This window comes from Macrobrachium nipponense, chromosome 16 (genome assembly GCF_015104395.2).
Source record: "Macrobrachium nipponense isolate FS-2020 chromosome 16, ASM1510439v2, whole genome shotgun sequence".
NCBI classification, from domain to species: domain Eukaryota; kingdom Metazoa; phylum Arthropoda; class Malacostraca; order Decapoda; family Palaemonidae; genus Macrobrachium; species Macrobrachium nipponense.
Genome location: NC_087209.1, coordinates 29,666,329 through 29,690,103, shown reverse-complemented (window position 1 = coordinate 29,690,103; position 23,775 = coordinate 29,666,329). Strand labels below are relative to the sequence as shown.

Genomic DNA, 23,775 nt, shown 5'->3' with positions numbered 1-23,775 from the left:
TACTCTCATTTATTCTTTATGTTAGAAAAGAAAGTGTAGATTGTCATCTATTTTAGTTGTATCCTGATTAAATTTGATGCTTTAAGAATGCAATTTTATTTCAGTGTTTTCTTTCAGTTTGGAGGTAATCCGGTTGCATGTGTCATCGGTCTTGCAGTATTAGATATTATTCAGAATGAAAAATTGATTATAAGTGCAACATCAGTTGGGAAAACATTATTAGAAAACCTTCAAGTTCTTAAAGAAAAGCATTCAGCCGTTGGAGATGTGCGAGGGCTAGGTTTATGTTTGGGTATTGATATTGTAGAAAACAGGAACAGTCGAAAACCTGCTATGGAGCTTGCTCAAAAGATTATGTATAGGTAAGTGTTTATGTATGTTAAAAGATTCTGTTGTTAACATTGACTTTGCTTTTGGGTTTGGCATGTAATATATTGTTTATTTTCCTGAAGACAGTTTTGCAATATTTCCCAGCAGTAAATAAAATTCTGTTTTGTTACAACCCTTTTAACTCATATAATGCCCACATTTGTGGTCTATGACTGTGTGGACACTGCCATATTTCTATTAGAAGATTGAAGCAGAGCGATAGTGTTCCTCACCTTAGTTGTGTCACAGTCTGTACAGGCTAGAGCAAATGACATCAGAGGAATGGGTTCCTCTCGGACATTTAAGAAGAACTAGTCTGTTCATAGGATTTTGAATGCTGGTTCCTGGCTTTGGTAGACCACTTTCACTGCCTTTTACCTGAAGGACATTGCCCACAGGTCCTTGGACACTTTTACCTTGGATCCAGTGGTGGCTGCCCAGCAAATTGTTTAGCTCATCCAGTGCCCCTGGCAGTACAGTTTGTATCTTACCTAAGATGATTGTGTGGAAGAGAGAATGAGTGAGTTGGCTGGTCTCCTTTCTCTTTTTTTCTTCTTGCTACAGGTGGGTTGAAGAATATACATGTCATTTGCTGGAACTGGTCTGATACAGGTGAGTATGGCAGCCATACTGGTTGCAGTTATTTGGTTTGTTCTTATACAATAGACAAATCTGCTTCTCAGTAGCACTTACTCCTCACTCTTACAAGGGGAGGGAGGAGTGGTAACAAACCCCTGTGGTCTACATGGTTTGTTACTTGAATAGACAGTTCTCTTTACCATTCATGAATGCAGTGAATCTGGACATGTCTCGTTGTGTTTAATCCCAGCAGGCTGAGGTTTTAGATACTCACTTATCTGTTCTCTCGCAAACTCAGACCCCCTTCTTTAGAAATCGATCTTCTAGGAAGGGTGGTCAGGTGGGCCGAGCCGGTTCAGGGGTACTTGTACCTCCCTCCAAGTATAAGTCTGTCCTATTATTAAGACCAAAAAATTTTAATCAATATATATTTTTCATAGTAAACAAACCAGAGATCTGAACGGTAACTGCCCACCTCTAGCCACCCTTCTCATATCCTGGGTTGGAAGAAAGACTGACACGTCACAAGATTCCAAGCCCAGTTGGTGACCAGCTTCCACCTCGTATATGCAAGAGTTGCCAGATGCCACAGATTCCTTGCTTTATAATCTTTGATTGTTTTTTAACTGGTTTCCAGCTGGTGCTAGATGATGATCCAGTTGTCAAGACCTCAGGTTTGTTAGCTATAAAAGATCATAAAAAAACCTTCAAATATTGATTATTGGGGCTTTTTGGAGTCTTATTATTTTGTCTGATCAGAGTTGTAAGCCTGTAACGGGTCATAAACCTGGAAATGATTTCTAATGAATATAATTGGAAATTGTTGGAACGTCGTAAGATAAAACCATCGTAAACCAGGTATTGCCTGTAGTTTGCTAGATTTACCAAAATACAGTATTGATATGTGCAAATTAGAAAATAATTTTTATAAAAAAAATTAATTAGCACCCAACCTAATGCCGCATGACCTGACACAGCATAACTGCTGATTTTTTTATGAATATTTTTGAAAAGTGCCACTTGTAGCTCAGATCTCAGCTTGAATCTTCAAGCCAAAAATCGACAGAGTGATGGTTCGTATCTTGGAAAACTTGTATGTTGGTTTACTTGTATGTATGTCAAGGTATTACTGTACTCCTTTACTAGCTCTGTATTCTGCATCCCCTTTAGGTCAGGAAAAGCGAATTGATAAATTCAAGCAGGATGTTAGATTTTATCAATGGTTAGGCAATTGATTGAGTTTGGTTTGGGTAAGGACAGCAGTTCTCTGCAAGGTGTATGGTATTTTTCATGTTTCCATTAAGAGAGAAGGTGAGAGTACCCTTGACTGCCTTTAGCCTGACCTCTGGTTTACTGTGCAACAGTAGAAAGCCTCCATTGCCAAGGAACCAAGTCTTACCTCATTAGAATAGGGTATGTGCCTTCTGCCACCTTCATATCTTAAGTTTGTGATTGGTTGTACTCTTCGTTTCACATGGAAGATCATGTATCTCTCTAGTGGTAGCAAATTTGGTATTAATAAACATCGCCTTAATATAATTTATCTAGCCCTAAATTACCTTAATATAATTTATCTAGCCCTAAATTGCATGAAACCGTGCCAAAATATCCCACTTTGGCAACCCTGTTACCTCCTATTCTGTCCACCAGTTGGCAACACTGCCGTTGAAAATCAGTTTTTAACAAGGGCCCATGTTGTTTACATCACAGGCACTCTTTATAAATTGACGAAACCTTTTGTGCCTTTAAAGCTCTCATTATTTGTTAATGCAGCTTTATGTTATTTACCATTTCGGAAATCCATGAAATTAGTGAATTAACTTTGATTTCTATTGTGGACTATATTTTATTTTGACAAACTATTGGGTGACCCAGATTTTCTCCATGACCTCTTCAATGGATAACCAAGATGATTTGACTCTCCCTTCTGTTATAGTCAAACCAAAATGTCGTGGCGGGTGACCAGGTTTTTCCGACTATATTATTCACAGTTAAGAACATTTTGGTCATTTTACCCATAAGGAAACAGACCTACTTAAACCTAAAACCTCAGCGGTACAGGCAGATTAAGTACACAGATGGAGTGTATTCTCCATATTTATCCTGGATTTTATTTTAATTTCTTCTAAATTCTACCTCGAGTAACCTTTGCATTTGTGTGTTTTTGTATGCGCATATAGACAGAAAAGGAATTGTTAGTATACACACATGGCTTGAAATTATGGCATTATTACAGGATCTGTGATTATTATTTCTAAAGACACACAAAGAAAGGAAAATCATCAAGAACAACCAAAATTTACTGTTTCTATATGAAACGAAGTACAGTAAATGACAAATCTTGGGTAAAGGCTGAGATTAAAAAGGATAAATAGACCTGGCAGAGCTGTATTCTTGTCCTGGCCCCACCTTAGCGATATTAGAATCTTGAAAAGACATTTTTTATACTTTAACATCTAATACTTTACCATCTACAATGATAGAGCGTATCAAAGAAACACAAAGGCAAGGTATGGTTGGCCCTTTACACTGTAGAGATTTGATAAGAGATAACCTTTTTCACACTACCTATATCAGAATAAAGGACGTTGTTCTAAAACTCCCTATAAACCAAGTTGATTTTACTGAAAGATTTTATCAGGTACTGGAATCACATCTTTAAAGGATTGAAATCCCAGATTGCATGAGTAGGATTTAATTCATTATAAAGCCATAAAATTCATTTGGTCTTTCATCTTCGTCTATATATAACAGCGTTTTGTTTATGTACATTGTCATTCACTTGACTCAACCTGTAAAGAAAGTACTCGCAGACTTGTTCTTCCTGCTTCAGCCATGGAAAGAGCGGAAGAACCTAAGCGACGTGTTCTCTGTTTTCAGCTAGGTCACTGGAATATGACGTTTACAATTACTTTGCAAGAGAAAAGATAAACAATGGGCCCATGACTTATGTGACGAGTTTTTGATTGGGCATGTGAATATACCAATATTCCAGATGTAAACTATTTTATAATAATTTATAAGGAAAAAGATAAAAATAAGAAACAAAAATGTAGATGGAGGGATTGGTCTCGCACCATCCAGTACAGAACTTAATCTGGTTTTACTAATAAACTTTTTGAGATTTTCCGCTTTGTCTACAAGGAAAAAGTCCTAAACTTTTAGACTCAAATATGAAGCATTCTGATGACATCTGTCATCCGCCACAGTATTTTGGTTCGACTATAGCAACGTCAGGAATTGCCCGGCTTGTGGGACAAGGATGAGTAGCAGGGAGTATGAACCCCATGACATTTGTAACTTGTCGTGGACAGGTTTGTGACTTGACTTCTCGTTGTGATTTATGTAAGTCTTGGTCTGATGTAGGTATGACAGCGTATGTTAAGCATCAAAGAATCTTGCAGTGTAAAATATTAAAAAGAAAAAGAAATTGGTAGCCAAACCTGTATCTAATGATTTCCTTGACTTGCGTGCCCACGGTTTTGGTTTTTTGGTTTCGGTATCATGTGATTCCAATTCCAAATTAATTTATGTTTTGCCACCTATACAACTGATAATGAATGAAGTCTTTTCTGATTTTGACTAAAAATTTTTTGGGGATGGAAACTAGTTGGAAAAATAAATTTGAAACATTACAGCATAGTTTAGGGAGAGACATTCCAGCCAAGTTTAACAAGCTGTTAGAAAATTTTGAAGCAGCTGTTACCAGGATGTCTAACAATCTTTTAGATTCATTTTCAGCTCCTCATCAGGTACCTATCGACAATACCCTGGGTAATGGTGCGACAGATACCCTGGCTTGTGAATCCCATTGTGGCGAAGGCCTAGGGGGGATCTGGTCCGGGCAGGTGCCTGACGATGCTTTACCTAATGTGTCCCGTTAGTCCCGTGACATTGCCAAAGGGCGCTTATTTAGGAGAAGGGGGGAGGGGTATTAGTGTTAGACCTAAGACAGCTTGTCATCGGATGTTACTTTGGGGGAAGTTTCAGTTAGGGTTGACGATGATGATGATGACAAGGATTCATGTGATATTGGTGTTTCGTTGAACAGCAGTCATGATGTTAAGTTCAAGAAACTTTTTGTTTTAGTTTTGAGTTTTCTTCTCCAGGCAAGGCCTAAAGAGCAGAAGCAGCCTTCGCCTCACTGTATTACAGAAGGGATTTTTCTTGGCGGTCCTTCCCGGTTGCAGGAATTTTTACGTCTTCCCTTTTCTCAGAGGTTCACGAGAGTGAGGGCAGACATCACCACTAAACTTTCAAAGGTGATTGGGGAGGGGAAGAGGAAGCTCTCTTCATCTTCTACGACACCAAAAGCGGTGTTTAACAGGTGGTGGATGATACTTCATTCTCTTGACCCCCAAAACCAAATCCTGATTTAGTCCGACTTTCGGGTCAGCCTTTGCTTTCCAAGGTTTCGGTCTCGGTCTCACTCGAAGACTATTGCCATGAAGTCTGCTATGAGCTCCTTGCAGGAGGCTCACTCCTTCAACATTTGGGTCCTTGGAGGTCTTTTAATGAATGTCAAGGATGGCGTGTTTGTTCCTCCTGATGCTCCTCTTTTTGATAAATTTTGCTCGTTTATTTCGATTGCTTCTGTACATCAGAAAGAGCTTGCCGCTTCTATGCAGACCTTTCTCATTTCTCTAAGGCATAATTGCTGTAGTTACCCTCTTTTGTTTCAGCGATGCAGAGAAATTGTTTATTGTCCTCTTCTACTTTTGACAATGCCCTTTTTGATATGTTTGTGCTTTCTGAGGTTATGAAAGAACATCAAGGTGATGCTTCTTCCAAAGCTCACTGGGCCTTATCAAGAGCTTTTTCCTTGGGTTTCCCTCCCATTTCTTCAAGTGGTAAGTGTAAGTTTAGTGCCAGACTTGCACCTTCTGCTCCGCCCCAACAACCTCCTCCTTCTTCTGGCTCGTTTCTATTGAGTACATCTCAGGTTTCTGGTACTCACCCTTGGAAACACAGGAGAGAGAGGTTCTTGGAGCAGATCTAAGGGCTGAGGAAGAGATCAACCCCCAGGAGGTCCTCCTTCCTATTCCTTGTCTGTGCGTAAGAATTTTCAGAAGTAGTAGGAGTCATTACCTCACCTGGAGACGGCAGTAGGAGCTTCTCTCTCTCTCTCTCTCTCCCCATTGGTCAGCTTGGCAGGAGAGAGCGGTAGATGCTTGGGTAGTGGAGATCTTGAAGGTAGGTTACGAGATCTCTTTTGTTTTGAGACCTCCACTTTCCAGTTGTCCTCTCGAGTTCAGTAGTTATTCCCCTCACTCAATCAGGGGTCAAGCTTTGGAGAAGGATGCCATAGAGCGAGCTCCTCCATCTCCTGGGTTTTACTAACAGGTGTCTGTGGTTCTAAAGGCCTCGGGGTGCCTGGTGCCCCTTCATAGATATTTCGGTCCTGAACAAGTTTATTCTAAAGTCCAAGTTCCAGATGGAGACGGTTTGGACTGTTCTTTCATCTGTCAGGAAGGGGGACTGGAAAATTTCCATCGATCTGCTGGATGCTTATCTGCAAAGCCCCATCCATCTGAAGAGCAGTCCTTACCTTCAGTTTTTCATGGACTCGGGAGTTTTCCAGTTCAAGACCATTTGTTTTGGCCTCACCACTGCTCCACAGGTCTTTTCCCTGGTGATGACTTTTGTTTCGGCTGTTCTGCATCAGTTTAAAGTATAGATGATCGGTATCTGGACGATTGACTAGTCCAGGCCGACTCTAGAGAAATGTCTTGTTGAGGGAGATAGTTCTGTCTCTTTGTGTCGAGTTGGGCATTCGTGTCAACTTCGCTAAGTCCAATCTAATCCCTTACCATATCATGACTTATTTGGGGATTGTTTTGAATTCCCAGATTTTGAGGGCTTCTCCCTCTCAGAAACAGATAGACAAGCTTCTAAGCCTGGCCAAAGAATTTCTGTCCTCTGTTATGCAGCCAGTCTCTCTTTGGAGGATTCTCCTGGGCCATTTGTCATCCCTTATCCAACTGGTTCCCGGAGATCGTCTCAAAATGAGATGCCTTCAGTCGACCCTTTGCCAGTCGTGGTATTTCATGTCCGAGGACACAATAGTCGCCTCCTTTCCACAATGTCAGAAGGATCTCTGTTGGCAGATGCAAGTTCACCGCCTTGAGTCAGGGACGTCTCTTCTTTCAGTTCTGCCAGACCTAATGTTTTGGTCAGACGCCTCGGATCAAGGTTGGGGCGTGCATCTGGGCTCCTAAGCCGCTTCAGGCCTTTGGTAAGAGGAAGAGAGGATCATGTCAATAAATTGGAGGGAACTAAGGGCAGTGTAACTAGGCCTTCTTTCATTTGAGGATCAGCTGTTGGAATCAGTTGTAGCAATCTTCGTCGACAGCACCACAGCAGTCTCGTACTTGAGAAACCAAGGATGTACACAGTCGAACCTTCTCACTCAAGAAGCCCGATCAATCCTGTGTTGGGCAGAAGACAGGAGGATTACATTGGTCCCTCTGTTTATCCTGGACAACACAACATCTAGCAGACGCCTTGTCGAGACCGAATTAAGTTCAAGGGTCAGAATGGACACTTTGCCAGGAAGTCTTCGACAGCCTCAGAAAGAAGTGGCCTGCCACAATCAATCTGTTTGCCACCCCACTGATTTTTCGGTTCCAGATCTTCTTCGCCCCCTACCAGACTCCTCAGAGTGCTGGGACCAACGCTCTATTGCAGGAATGGGAGGGCCCTCAAGCATATGCTTTTCCTCCGTTCACTCTGGCAACCAGGCATCAGGATCCTGCCCTGATCGCCCCTTTTTGTCTGCCAGAGAGACCAGATCTTCTCAAACAACCTCATTTTCATCGGTTCCATCAGAGGCTCCACATGCTTCATCTTCATGCCTGGAGACTGTCAAAAGATTCTCCAAGCAGGAAGGAGACCTTCCTTACCAAAAATAGCTGAGTTTTTAGTTCATTTACATCATGACGGGCCTGTCATCTTCGTGCATTAAAGGTTAAAGGTCGATGCTTTCATATGTTTTTAAGGTGAGGCTCCCTGAAATCTACTCTTCTTATGTCACTAGAGATTTAATTCCCTTTGAACATGGCCAATTTTAGGGACCTCTCCTCTAAGACACTTTTCCTTGTCTCACTGGCAACAGCCAAGAGGGTGGGTGAACTGCAAGCACTCTCTTTTCTTGTTTTTGCATCTTTATTTGAGGGATGTATCTCTAGTTCTAGGCGACCTTTGTTCTTTGAGCCTGTGAAATAATAAAAATCGGTTTAAAATGCAGCTTATCTTTATCTATACAAAAGAATTTTAAATGAAGTAAAGCTGTGATTACGTCAGTTTCTGATGTCCCTATCACTTGTTTAAAATGCTTTAGCTTGCACTTTATTCGTTTATTCAGTACAGGCCACAGCTTTAGATATACGTATAGTAAAACCTCACTTTTAACAGATCTGGACATAATGGTCATAGGATTTAATAGATAAAATCCAGCCAAGGGTAATGGCTGCTGTTATTTACGTTTTCTTGGACATTAACCTCAACATAGGTGCAAAATTGGAACTTACTGTATATTTCTGTGTATAAGATGACCTTTAGATAAGACGAGGTTAAAAGACAAATTATGACAAATTTTCATGAATTCATCTCTTATCTATATCATGAGATGACTGCTAAATTCCAAAACCATCTATGTATAAGCTAGCTTTTGCAACAACAGGTATCCTATGAAATATTGGTTATGTAAAGATGACTTAACTAATACTATTTTACTTACTGTATCCTTAAAAATTCAAATTAAATGAAATAACAAAGCCGAATCTGTATCATGCTTTTCCTAAACACGTCGCCTAAAAGGGAAACTTGTTTTGTTTACGTCTCATCACCAATCACAAACTCCTAACAATACGATAGTGTATGGTAATTATCATACATAATTGTATGACTGAACTGTTCTAAACAGTTATTTACCACCAAATTATGGATCTGAAAAAATAGTATTATCTTATTAATATTGCAATTACGCTATAATTAAAATTTTTTAAAGGTTACAGAAATATAAACATTGCAGTGAGAGCAACCATAATTTGAAGTTTAAATTTTGTCAGTTGGCCTCTCATAGATAAAAGTTGATTTTGTTGATATGGAATTATTAATAAACATTACCTTACTGTCGGACTCCCAGGCCCCTCCGGTGGAGGGGAAGGGGGAGGCAGGCTCGGGCATGCTGGGCGAGCAAGGACAGACCGACCCACCCCCCCCGACTCTATGGGAGAGCGGGAGAGGGGGAAGGGGGACTGGCAGGCGCCTGGCTGACTCGTGGATCACGTAGTGACCACGAGGCGGTAAACTAAGATACGGTAACCAAGCCTAGGCCAACCAACTGAAATCAGAGAGAAGCTATCGGGAAGCAACCAGAACTGAAAAGCGTAGCATATAGGCCCATAGGGCGAAAACCAACTGATCAGAGAGAAAATTAGCACGTGTGGCTCCTGGCGCTAACTTTTAAAGGATGGCCACTAGAGGCGCAGCAGTCGCAAGCATGGGTTGGTGTAGTAGTAGTACGAGCTGCTCCCTCTGTGGGACGGCTCCCCTCTTGGAGGTTTTGTAGTGGGAGATTTCTATTGGCATTTGGCTCGTGGTAGTGGTCTCACTCGCCTAGTGTTCATACCGACACCCTCCTAGAGGGTGAAGCGAGTCAGTCATACTGACCTTTTTCTTTATTTATTTATTCTCTGGTATGTGTTAGTACATTTACCCTAGAAATAATAGATTAAAGGATATTTCGCGCAAGCGACACGAGCTGAGCCCAGAAATAGATTTTTCCTTACGTCAAAATCCTTTTTATCTAGCCCTAAATCCCCAAACCCAAAAACCGCACCAAAATTTACCACATTGGCACCCTGTTACCATTCCTATTCTGTCCGCCAGTTGGCAACACTGTCGTTGACAGATACGAAAACCTTCCCTCAAATCAGTTGTTAACGAGCGCCCGTGTTGTTTACATCACGGCCGCTCTTTATAAATTTCCTTAAACATTTTTGTGCCTTTAAAGCTTTCATTTTTGTTAAATGAAACTTTATATGAATTACCACTCACGCATTACATCACGAAATAGAGAATTAACTTTGATTTCTGTTGTGGTTCTTATCTTAAATTACGAACTTTTGCGCGACCCGGAACTACTGACCTGTCCAATTCTACAATGGATTACCAAGCAACATCAGGAACTGCCCGGTTTGTGGGACAAGGATGAGTAGCAGGGAGTATGAACCCCATGACATTTGTAGTTGTCGTGGACAGGTTTGTGACTTGACTTCTCGTGTGACCGTATGTAAGCCCTGGTCTGACGAGGATATGACTGCTTATATGAAACGCCAAACAATCTTGCAGCGTAAAAGATCGGTTAAGGAGAAAAAGAAATCGATTGCTAAAACTGTATCTAACGAATTCTTTGACTTGGGCGCTCATGATTCTGGCTCTTCGGTTTCGGTATCGTACGACCCCGATTCCGAATTAATTGATGCTTTGCCCCCTGTACAACCGGTAATTAGTGAAGTTAGTCCTGATGTAGATTCGAAGATTTTGGCAATGGAAACTACCTGGAAACAGAATTTTAAGAAATTACAGCTTAGTCTAGATAGAGATATTTCTGCTAAGTTTAAAAAAATAAACTGTCAGAGAATTTTCAAGAAGCCTTTACTAGAATGTCTAACACACTTTTAGATTCATTTTCAGCTCCTCGTCAGGTACCTGTCGACAGCACCATGGGTAACGGTGCGACAGATACCCCGGCTTGTGAACCCCGTCGTGGCGAAGGCCTAGGGGGGATCCGGTCCGGGCAGGTGCCTAACGAATCTTTACCCAACGTGTCCCCTGTTAGTCCCGTAACAGTGCCAAAGGGCGCTTATTTAGGAGAAGGGGTGGGGGGAGGGATATTAGTGTCAGACCTAAGATAGCTAGTCGTCAGGATTTTACTTCAGAGGAAGTTTCTAAGTTAGGATCTGACGATGATGATGACGCGGATTCGTGTGATATTGATGTTTCCTCGAATGGATGTCATGATGTAGAATTCAAGAAACTTTTTGATTTATTTTGAGTTTCTTCCTCAGGCGAGGCCTAAAGAGCAGAAGCAGCCTCCGCCTCGTTGTATTACAGAAGGGATTTTTCTTGACGGTCCTTCCCGGTCACGGGAATTTTAAGTTTTCCCTTTGCCCAGAGGTTCGCGAGAGTGAGGACGGACGTTGCCGCTAAACTTTCGAAGGTGATCGGGGAAGGGAAGAGGAAGCTCTCTTCTCTTATACGACACCGGAGAGGAGTTTACCAGGTGGCGGATGATTCTTCATTCTCTTGACCCCCCAAGCCAAATCCTGATTTTGTCCGACTTTCAAGTCAACCCTTGCCTTCTAAGGCTTCGGTCTCTGTCTCAATTGAAGATTTTATTGCTATGGAGGCTGTTATGAGTCTCCTTACAAAGAAGCTCAATCCTTCAATATGTGGGTCCTCGGAGGGCTTTTAATGTATATCAAGGACTCCGGGTTTGTTCCTCCTGATGCTCCTCTTTTTGAGAAATTCTGCTCATCCATTTTTCAATCGCTTCTGTACATCAGAACGAGCTTGCTGCTTCAATGCAGGCCTTTCTTGTTTCTCTAAGGCGTAACTGATTTGTCGCAGTTCACCCTCCTCTGTATCGGAGATTCAGAGAACCCGTCTGTTGTCCTCTTCTCCTTTTGGCGATTTTTCTTTCGATATTTCTGTGCTTTCTGAGGTTTTGAAGGAACATCAAGGTGATGCCTCTTCCCAAGCTCACTGGGCCTTATCAAGAGCTTTTTCCTCTGGTCTTCCTCCCGTTCCTTCAAGGAGTAAGCGTTAAGTTTTAGGACGCAGATCTGTACCTTCTGCTCCAGCCCAACAACCTCCTTCTGGCTTTTTTTTCCAGAGTACATCTCAGGTTGCTGGTGCCTCTTCTTCATGCCTCTGGTGCTCACCCTTTGAAACGCGGGAGAGGTTCTTGGCGTGGCTCTAAGGGCAGAGAAAGAGCTCAACCTCCAGGAGGACCTTCTTCTTCTTCTTCTTCCTTGTCTCTGCGTAAGAATTTTTCCGGAATTGTAGGAGTTCATCCACCTCGCCTGGAGGACCGCCAGTAGGAGCTTGTCTCTCCCCGCCATTGGTCAGCTTGGCAGGGGAGGAGCGGGGTGATTGCTTGGGGTGGTGGAGGTGGTCCTGAAGGAAGGTTACGAGATCCCTTTTGTTTCCAGACCTCCACTTTCCAATCGTCCTCTCGAGTTCAGCGTTATTCCCCCTCACTCAATCAGGGGCGGGGTCAAGCCTGGAGAAGGAGCTTTCGGCCCTCTTGGAGAAGGATGCCATAGAGCGAGCTCCTCCTTCTCCCGGGTTTTACTCTCGATGTTTGTAGTTCTAAAGGCCTCGGGTGCCTGGCGCCCCATCATAGATCTTTCGGTTTGAACAAGTTCATTCTAAAGTCCAAGTTCAGGATGGAGACGGTCCAGACTGTTCTTTCATCCGTCAGGAGGGGGGGGGGACTGGATGATTTCCATCGATCTGCAGGATGCTTATCTGCAAATCCCCATCCATCCAAGAAGCAGACCTTCCTTCGGTTTTTTTCACGGACTCGGAGTTTCCAGTTCAAGACCCTTTGTTTCGGCCTCACCACTGCTCCACAGGTCTTTTCTCGGGTGATGGCTCCTGTTTCAGCTATTCTGCATCAGTTAAATGTAAGGATGCTTCGGTATCTGGACGATTGGCTAGTCCAGCCGCCAATCTCTAGAGAAATGTCTCCGGTCGAGGGAGATAGTTCTGTCTCTTTGTGTCGAGTTGGGCATTCGTGTCAACTTCGACAAGTCCAATCTAATCCATTGCCAGATCATGACTTATCTGGGGATTGTTTTGAATTCCCAGATTTTGAGGGCTTCTCCCGCTCAGAAACGGATAGACAAGCTTCTGAGTCTGATCAAAGAATTTTTTGTGTTTTCCTCCGTAATGCAGCCAGTTTCTCGTTTGGAGGTCTCTCCTGGGCCATTTGTCATCCCTCATCCAACTGGTTCCCGGAGGTCGTCTCAGAATGAGGTCCCTTCAGTCGACACTTCGCCAGTCATGGGATTCGTGTCCGAGACACGATAGTCGCCTCTTCTCCACAATGTCGGAAGGATCTCCGTTGTGGATGCAAGTTCACCGCCTCAAGTCAGGGACATCTCTTCTTTCGGTTCCTCCGGACCTAATGTTTTGGTCAGACCGCCTCGGATCAAGGTTGGGGCGCACACCTGGGCTCCGAAGCCGCTTCGGGCCTTTGGTTAGAGGAGGAGAGGAGCATGTCAATAAATTGGAGGGAACTGAGGGCAGTGTACCTAGGCCTCTTTCATTTCAGGAACAACTGTTGGAGTCGGTTGTCGCGATCTTTGTCGACAACACAGCAGTCTCGTACTGAGAAACCAAGGCGGCACACAGTCGGATCTTCTCACTCAAGAAGCCCGATCAATCCTGTGTTGGGCAGAAGACAGGGGATTACGTTGGTCCCTCAGTTTATCCGGGTAGGGCCATCACAACGTCTTAGCAGACGCCTTGTCGAGACCGACGAAAAACAAAGTTCAAGGGTCGAGTGGACACTTTGCCAGGAAGTCTTCGACAGCCTCAGGAAGAAACTGGCCTGTCACAGTCGATCTGTTTGCCACCCCACCTGAATTTTCGGTGCCAGAATTATTCTTCGCCCCTTACCAGACTCCATCAGAGTGCCGGGACAGACTCTCTTTTGCAGGACCTGGGAGGGACTTCAAGCCTATGCTTTTTCCTTTCCTCCGTTCTCTCTGGTGAGGTCAGTCCTCAACAAAGTGAGGGCAACCAAGCGTCTGGATCTCACCTTGATCGCCCCCTTCTGGCCACAGAAGGAGTGGTTTCCCGACCTTCTGGAAGCACTGGTGGAACCCCCCATTCGCCTGCCAGAGAGACCAGATCTTCTCAAACAACCCCATTTTCATCGGTTCCATCAGAGGCTCCACATGCTTCATCTTCATGCCTGGAGACTGTCAGGAGGTCTCCAAGCACGAAGGGTTCTCCTCCAGAGTGGCGCGACAGTTGGCTCTTGCCAGGCGACAATCAACCAGAGGTCAAATTATCAGGACTAAATGGTCGGTTTACAGAACGTTTGGTTGTAAGTCTTCAAGGAGACATTCAATTTCTAGACCTTCCTTACTCGAAAGTAGCGGAGTTTTTAGTTCATTTACATCATGACAGGGGCCCTGTCACCTTCGTGAACATTAAGGGTTATAGGTCTATGCTTTCCTATGTTTTTAAGGCAAGGCTTCCTGAGATCTCTTCATCTTATGTCATTAGAGATTTACTTCGATCTTTTTCCCTATCTCGACCCAGGCCGCAGTGTTCGCCTCCGACATGGGACGTTAACAAAGTCCTTCAAGCCTTAAGGTTCCCTCCGTTTGAGCCTCTGAATTCTGCCAAATTTAGGGACCTCTCTTCTAAGACACTCTTCCTTGTCTCACTGGCTACAGCCAAGAGGGTGGGTGAACTGCAAGCACTCTCTTTTCTGGTTGCCAGATCTGGACAAGACATGATTTTGTCATACCTTCCTGAATTTGTCGCAAAGACTGAATCGTCTGATAATCCCATTCCCAGGTCTTTCGTACTGAAGTCGCTGGTCGACTTTGTTGGAATTTAAATGAGGAATTAGTTCTTTGCCCTGTTAGGGCGCTCTCATGTTATTTACGCAGCACGAAGGAGCATTCAGGGTCGTCCCCGTCATCTGTTTGTTTCACCCCGAAATGTCAAGAGACCTATTTCAAAGAATGGTGTATCCTTTTTTCTCAGAGATCTGATCGTTAAAACTGGTGGTTCGGCTGCTGGGGAAGACCAGACGCCGAGAGCACACAGTATTAGAGCAGTTGCTACATCAGTAGCTTTTATGAAGAATGTCTCAGTCGCCAAGGTGCTTGAGGCGGCGACTTGGCGTTTCTAATTCTGTTTTTGCCTCTTTTTTACTTGAGGGATATTTCTCTAGTTCTAGGCGACCTTCGTTCTTTGGGCCCGTTGGTGATGGCAGGACAGGTCGTCAGACAGGAGAATTAGGTAGTATTCCTGTTTTACGTTTGGTTGCTACCTGTATATTATTCATTAATTTTTTTTTTTTTTTTTTTTTTATATATTTTTTGTTTTTGTATTATAACCCATGGCAGTTTTTGACGTAGTTATAATGGGAATTAGGCAGTTTGGTATTTAGGTGTTTTTGATGACAAGGACTGACTGCTTGGCAACTCATGCTGCTTCCATTTTCAGTGTGAAATGGTTCCAGCCACTGGGTTGTCGGCACTGGCGACTACGCTTCTCCCAGAGTCGATGCTGACCTAGGACTAGCCACTGGTTCGCTTGTCCTGACGACTCCTGCTTCTTCCACTGTCCTGGACAGGGAATTAGTCGATGGATCGTCTGCTGTCATCTGGTGACTCGCTCACCATCTACTTTTTGTCTCACCTGTCTTCTCAGAGTCAGACACTCGTGGAGATCAGGCGACATTTAGTAGCCCTGAGTTTCTTGTTGACGAAGTCGGTTGCGTTGATACACCCCCGATGATCGTGTAACATGAGAACCAGGTTGGACTGTCGGGAGGCATTCGTCCTTCGGGACTGAATCGCCTTTTTGCTCCGCGCTCCTTTCTCTTGGCACCAGAAAGCTCGAGTTAGGAGGTTGCTCATGAGCCGATTCGTTGCTGGCGACTTCGGGTTGCGTTGATACACCCCCAAGGTTTGCTTAGCTTTGAATCGCCCAGACAGTCCAGACACTCATCCTTTAGGGAAAGAATAGTGCTTGATAGTCTTCAGGGTGCAGCCTTGCTGTCCGCAATTCGTCTGACTGGTCACCTGGTCGGTCACCTGACTTTAGTAGACGGACTGACTATGCACTTACTCCTTGTCCTGTGCTACCGCAGTTGGTGGCATTATGGTAGGAGACTTTGAGTTGTTAGTATCTTTGACCTTGGGTTGAGTTTTGACTGCCTATGATATATATTTCTTTGTTTGTTTTCTCCTATTCTGTCCGAAGGGGAAATTGTATTCAGATTCCCTCCTCCTTTTCAATGTGGTTAATCGGGCTAGATAAATTATATTAAGGTAATGTTTATTAATATGGAATTTTTATTCTAAAATTAATATTAATAATACTTACCTGTATAATTTATCTAGTCCCACCCATCCTACCCCACGATCTGCCTATCACAACTGATTTGAGGGAAGGTTTTCGTATCTGTCAACGACAGTGTTGCCAACTGGCGGACAGAATATGAGGTAACAGGGTTGCCAATGTGGTAAATTTTGGTGCGGTTTTTGGGGATTTAGGCTAGATAAATTATACAGGTAAGTATTATTAATATTAATTTTAGAATAAAAATTCCATATTCCTCGAATAGGCTATTTATTATGAAGAGTGCCAATAATATAGGGTAAAAATGATTTTATTATGTTTACGTTTCATCTGCATCACAAAATTACAAATACATACAATAATGTACGATAATCATCATTCATATGAGTGCATTTTTCCAAAAAGTTATGTACCACCAAAATGATAATGAGTTTCTAATAGATAATTAGTATGTTAGTATTACTACTGTAATTACACTTGATTATTAAAATTTCTGAAAGGTTGCTGAAAAATAAACAATAGTATTGTGAGCACAACCATAATTCGAAGTTTACATTTTGTCAGTTGGCCTTGTTGAAAGAGGTTGTACTTTACTGCAAGTTGTAATGTATCTTTGTGTATATTTTTCTCATTTATGTAAGTGGAAATGAATATTGTATGCATTTCCACTTGTATTTAGTTAGAAAAAGTATTGTGTTTAGTTATTTCATGTATTAGTTCGTAAGTACAGTAGTACCTCAACTTCAAACTTGATCTGTTTGAGATGGCTGTTTGAAATACAATTTGTTCGAAATATGAAACAAATATCCCCCTAAGAAATACAGACAGTCCCCGGTTATCGATGGGGGTTCCATTCCTGGGGGAGTGCTGATGAGCAAAAACTGCCATTAAGGGGGCCGGCCGGAACCCTTATATATGGGGGCATGGGGTGAAAAATGAAAAGTCATGAAAAAATTCATGGAGCTTCTTATGGCAATTGAGAATATGTATACGAAATATTTCGTCAAAATTCCTCTTACTTTCGTAGTTACAGGGTAATTAGTAAACTTAACTCAATAAGCCTAAAACAATATTTGATCCGTACAAGAAAAATGCAATAATTCTTCTGTTATCTGTAAATTTTGATAATTATTGTCAAAGAAATTGTGAGCAATGGCATCTGTAGAGATTCCATGAGTAGCAGAAGGGAGACTTCAGTCAGCTACCAAGTTCAACCATGATTCAGTGCGAGCACAAACCTCAAGTAGTTTACACATTTGATTTTCACCTCTGACATTCGCTTGCTTATACGTATGTTTTCTATGTTTTGGTAAGAATTTAATCATGCCAATGAGGAAAAGACAAGGAAAACATCTTGCTAACATACAGACAAAGAAAAATCGCTCAAATATGATTACAGAATATCATAATGTATGCGATATTAGCGTAGTTAGTGAAGAGAGAGAGGTAGGGTTGCATAGTAACACCCCCGTCTTGCCTGACACACACATCACACTGTGCCCCAGGCTATGATCTTTGAGCAAAGGGATCTTCATTTATGATAAATAACATAGTTTTGGTTTATTAATACCCAAAAAGGAATATGAAATTCATAATAATCATGATTTATTAAATTGTCTTCGTAGAAAGAGAGTACACCTTTGAGTTTCACCTCTAACATTCTCTTCCATTTACGTTTGTTTATCTTTGTTTCGGTAACAATTTCATCATGCCAAAGAGGAAAATACAAGGAAAACATCTCGCTAACATACAGATGAAGAAAATTCGCTGTGATAAGCCGAGTTAGTGAAGGAGAGAGAGTTGCGTAGTGCCCCAGGCTATGATATATAAGCAAAGGGATCATCATTTATGATTAAATTATGATAAATAAAATAGTTTTGGTTAATTAATACACAAAAAAGAAACATACATTCATAATCATCATTATTTATTAACATTGTCTTTATAAAAATACAAAAGAAAAACTTTGAATGCTCGTATCTTGAAACTATACTTAATGACCTTCAAAATCTATCTTCTCACTTAGTTTTAAAGCTATAACATTGGAATCTGGTATATAACAGAGAAAGACATTATATAACAATCAAATCAAGCCCTTTTTTCATTTTTTTTTTTTCCTGATTTATAGGGTTTATTTTTTTTACCATAATGAAAAATTCTTATCTAGCAAAAAAATGACTTTTAGAAAAAAACCTCCTCATTTGATTGGAGGTCTACATCAGGTCTATATATTGTAGTAATCCCAGGTCTTAATATTAAATATCAAAGGAGGAGATAGAATTTGAAAAATGGTTATTTTCGGGATAAATTGCTCTGGCGTCACAAAACTGAAGGTCAGAGGCGAAAATCATTATACAGTTTGGAGTGTCCCAAGTCACCTTATTAAGTGGTATGAATATCAAAGTCTTGTCCTTAAAAAATGGCATTAGCCGCCAGCCCCCTTAACGAAAACTCTGTGATTATGGCGCCATAATGGTGCTTATGGCACCGATAACCGGTTATTAGCATCAAAGCACCCTTATGACACCATAAGGAACTCCGCCCGTTATGGCGCTAGAGAAGCCTCATAAAACCAGATCGCCGATATCCGGGGACTGCCTTTAATAAAGGGAATCAGGATAATTTGTTCCAGCCAACACACAAAGTATCTCTTTTCACATTTTTTTCTATTATTAAAGTGTTCAGAAATTAAATTAAAAGTGTAAAGTAATCAAAGTAAAATTTTAGTAAAAGTTTGTTTCCGTGTACGATTTACGAACTGTTTGGTGAAAATGGTGCATGGCCAGCTGAGGGATGGAGGGAGGAGAGACGGGCACCCTATGAGGAAACCAAAATTGTTGCAGTAGGCAAAGGTTGATGACAAAATAAATTTTGTTCACATTTTACAAGGATAATCAAAGAAATCGTTAGTGTGTGTGCACGATCACACACGATTGTGCCTATGAGAGAGAGAGAGAGAGAGAGAGAGAGAGAGAGAGAGAGAGAGAGAGAGAGAGAGAGAGAGAGAGAGAGAGAGAAGTTATAAGTGGAGAATGCAAGAAAAGGAAAGAGAGGTTAAATAACTTTTCACAAAGAAGTCGTTTAAACGTACAAAGACAAGTAGAAGTTGAATGCAGCTCTAGTGTATTTATTATGGAGCCAAGTTACTTTACCATGATAAAAAATCGTAAAAAGCAACTGTTATTAGATGGGTATTTTACTGTAACAAAAAGAAGTGATTTGGGGAAATCAAGTGTAATTGAAAGAAATGGGCCAATAATCATCCCAACCCAGCTGTGATAAGTCGGTAGGAAGCAGACGATCATCTTCCTTCTCCTCGCTCTATTGTCTCACTCAGAGCACTGAACACTGCCTCAAGTAAGACTTTTTTGAGTGAAAACTGCCTCAAGTAAGACTTTTTTTTTATTATATTATTACTGTATTGCTTTTGATTGTTTTCACGTTTTATCATTGTTAAAATTTATTGTGCAGTAACATTTTATTCTTTTATGTGAATTGATACTGCTTTTATGTACATATTATAGTCAAGATTTTACTGTCTCTTCTTCTCTCCTCAACAATATCACAATGCACGATAACTTAAAATCATTCGTTCATTATTCCTCAAAAACATAAACGCTCCCTCCCTCTATCTCAAGTTAGCTGTGCATCACTGCAGTGATGAATGATTGTGTTAATCACTTATGCTAAATTTTATAGTGAAAAGCTTTGTTCTTGCAGGTACTGTTTTGTTAATTATGGTTAAACTATACTGTCTTACTAGGTGCACCGAACACTGGCTCATTTAAGACTTTTTTTTATTGTTTCCCTATTGCATTTGATTGTTTTCATATTTTATCATTATGTTAAATGTACGTATTGTGAAATTCCCTTTTTTATGTGAATTATTATTGCTTTTACATACATACAGTGATATTTTAACTATCTCTTCTCTCCTCAACAATATCAATGCTCCATCTTTCAGTCTTAAGTCAGCTGTGCCTGACGTCACTACAGAGATGTATGATTTTGTGCATCTCTATGCTAAATTTTATATTGAAAGCCTTTATTCTTTTATATTTATTTTGTCAAATATGGTTATCATTAAACTATAGATTGTGACTTAAAAAACATGTTAATACAGTTTTTCTTGTAGGCTGCAGTAGGCCGTCGAATAAAAGACTGTATAAATAAGATGATCAATTAGTTCAAAGTATTAGCATTTGTTTGACAAACGATACCAAATTTTCTTGAAAATTTTGTTAAAAAAACAGAATGTTCAACATAAGAAATGTTCAACAAACGAGGTACCACTGTATACATGTAATTACCGGTCATCGGTTCTTTTGTTCAGTCTCAAGTCAGCTGTGCGTGATGTCACTACAGTGATGTATGATTTTGTCCATCTCTTTATGCTAAATTTTATATTGAAATCCTTCATCTCTTATATTTATTTTGTCAAAAATGGTTATCATTAAACTATAAATTGTAAATTAAAAAACATGTTAATACAGTTTTTCTTGCAGGCTGCAGTAAGCCATCAAATACAAGACTTTGTTTAAACAAGATAATCGATTAGTTCAAAGTATTAGCATTTGTTTGACAAAGAATACCAAATTTTCTTGAAAATTTTGTTCAAAAACAGAATGTTTGACATTAATGTTCAACAAACAATGTACCACTGTATATGTGTAATTACCGATCATCGGTTGTTTCGTTGTTCGGGTAGTTGCCTGAATGTTTGGTGTCGGCCAGCGATGGTCAGTTAGTCAGTTTGGACACAGCTTCAACAGAGTCAAGTCAAATCATGTTAGCTCAAGCAAGTGGTCATATTGACAAGATCTAGTCCAACAATCTTCGAGAAGTCATCGGGATCTCTGTATCGTAATCACTTAAGTACGTACTAGTATTCCTATCATAAAGTTCAGTTGGGGAAGTCCTTTTTAGGATATGCATATCCAATGATAGAGAAGTGTTTCCTATAATTTTGTTTTCTTTGATGAATAGCGCAAGGAAGACCGTGCTAAAATGCCCGGCTCTTAAACCATCCAGGCTGGGATAGAGAATTCGTCATTCACAATAACGAATCCATCATTCACTGTTACAGCAAGTTAAAACCATATACTATGCAGTGCCATACTATCTTGAATATCAATTAGAATGAGTACAGGCACTCCCCTGTTAATGGCGATCCGGTGCTTGTCTAGCGCCATAACATGTTGAGTTCCTGTTATTGGCGCCATAAGGTGCCGATAATAGAGTTATGGGGCCATAACATACTTAACAGGGGCCATTAACTAGTTATCAGCACCTTAAATCACTGGGTTTCGGTTAATGGCGGTTTTAGCTTATCAGCACCCTGCCAAAAACAGAACCCCTGCCGATAACTGGAAACGGCAGTCTCTGGTAATGGTGATCTGGTTTTATGGCACTTGTCTAGCACAATAAAGTCTGTGATTGTGCACCACCATAACAGGCCGAGTTTTGGTTATCGGCACCATAAGGTGCCAATAATAGAGTTATGGCGCTATAACATACCTAACAGAGGCGCCATGAAACCGAAACGCCGAGTTTCGGTTAATGGCGGTTTTTGCTTATTAGCACCCCACCGAGAACGGAACCCCCGCCGATAACCGGGTACTGTTTGTACATGAAAAGATTCACATTATGAAATAAACTGATAATAAAGGTAATAAAACCATTTTGCCTTATATAGCATGTATTGGCATATTCTAGGAATAATTCCATATCAAAGAAATTGACTTTTATCTATGTGAGCCCAGCTGAGAAAATGTAAGCATTGAGTTATGGTTGCGCTCACACCAACTTTTATCTTTTGATAACCTTTCAGAAATTTTAATGGTATTGGAATTGTGGTAGTTATAAAATTTAGGATAACATAATATGGAGGAGTTATGGGAGTTCCATTTGACAATGTCCTTGAGGATTGAGAGCGAGAGAGAGAGAGAGAGTGGTGAATATAAGTGCTGTTAGGTTGTTTGTGTTCTTGTGAATAGATATTTAGCAAGCGAGTTGCTCATTCAGCGAGAGGTTAGTGTGTCTGTTGGGTTGGTTGCAAGTGTGGCTTGGATTTTGAGTCAGTCTGTGATCAGAGCCTGTGAAAGACAGACATTTTTGGGCAGCGGTCTTGGCAGTACTTTTCTTGGTCAGTTGTGTTGTGTTTTCAGGGAGTTATTTGAGTTGGTTGTGCTGTGTGTTTTGTTGTGCTGTGTGTTTGAAGGTGGTTGTGCTTGTGTTGGGAGGTTGTTGAGCTTATGAGTTTTTTGTGTTGTGTAGTTCTGGTCCTTGGTGTGTTGTTGAGTTGTGGGGTTGTGGTTCTTAGTTGTTGTCGTGTTGTTGTTGAGTTGTGTGGTTATAGCTCTTTGTTGTTGGTTATGTGTTGGTTTGCAGCAGTTGTTGGTGTCTCAGCGACCTCGACCAGCGTACAGTACAGCATAGCCCTGAGTATCTGGAGTTGGGGTGAGTACATATGTTAGTGTTTTTTGTTCTGTGTGTAGATAAGTCAATTGTCCTGCGTTTTTTTGTAGCGTAAAGAGAAAGTGTGGCTGAGGGTGAGTTTGGCAGCTTGGTTGGTTAAGTTTATGGGGGGGAGCATTTTTTGCCTACTTGTTTTTTGAGCTTGTGATCCCGCCACATTATTTTTTGGCGCCCTAACAGGGACTGCTGGTGCTGCAGCTGCAGGATGATTGGGGTAGTGAGTTGTGTAATTGGTGGAGAAAGTGAGGATGGAAGGGTTGAAGGAGATGGAGAGGTTGAGGGTAGAGTGTGAGGAGCTGAAGAGCAAGTTAGTTAGAGGAAATGAGAGGAATGCTAAGGAGTGCGAAAGTGGAAGTGAAAGGAGCGGAAGAGGAATGGTTTGAGAAAATGGACGAAAAATTCGGAGTAATGATGAATGCAGTGCAGGAGATGATGAAGGGATTCATGGGAGAGGGAGCTGTAGAAGGTAGGCATACTGGTTCTTGTGACAGGCCATGAGTGGTAAAGAAACTCGAAGAGCGAGTGGCTGAGAGTACAAGTGACAAAGGTGATTTGATTGTGATAAGTAAGGGGAAGACACAGGATAAGGATAAACCTGAGGACAAGAATAAGAAAGTGGCTGAGGAAAAGAAGACGACTAAGGGAAAGAAAATTGTAAGGATGACGGACAGGATGAGACTAGGACTGAATACGTTGGGGAAAGGGCTGAGAGGGATTTAGATAGCAGTGAGTGGAAACAGGTATGTAGAAAGAAGAAGGATAAGAAGAGCGTAATCAAGAGCATGAATTGTTATTATGAAAGTTGATTTGTTGTATTCAGACGAGGTTATTGAGGGATCAGAATGGAAGTAGCGAAAGTGAGAGTGAGAGTGAATGGGGGAAGTATGAAAGGCTGTGTATATGAGAGAGGTACCCCGATGTGCACAATACGAAGTAAGTATGGGGGTAACAAGAGTCTGGGCAAGAGAGTTAGGTAACCTCTTGACCAGATTTTTGTTGAGTATGTATGGGTACTGATGAGTGTAGGAATGTGCTGTTATGAGAGTGTGAAAAGCCAGGATTGTGGAACAGGCAAAGAGGATAAGACTAGCGTTGATATAGGAGAAAGCATGATTTTGAAGAGGCAAGAATGAATGTGTTGAGTTATTGTCAATGTATGTCTGTAGGTTAGAAACATTAGCCAGGAAAAAGTTTGGGGACAAGGGATAATGGATGTAAAGAGTTAGT

At 41.3% G+C, this 23,775-nt stretch overlaps 1 protein-coding gene across 1 annotated transcript in view; it reads left to right on the top strand.

The window, feature by feature from the left end:
- LOC135195295 (ethanolamine-phosphate phospho-lyase-like) overlaps nucleotides 1-23,775 on the top strand; it is an 86,279-nt gene that overhangs the window by 4,774 nt on the left and 57,730 nt on the right. Inside the window, exon 4 of the mRNA XM_064221554.1 lies at nucleotides 105-362. Coding sequence (XP_064077624.1) covers nucleotides 105-362 — 258 coding nt within the window. The remainder of the gene's footprint in view (nucleotides 1-104; nucleotides 363-23,775) is intronic.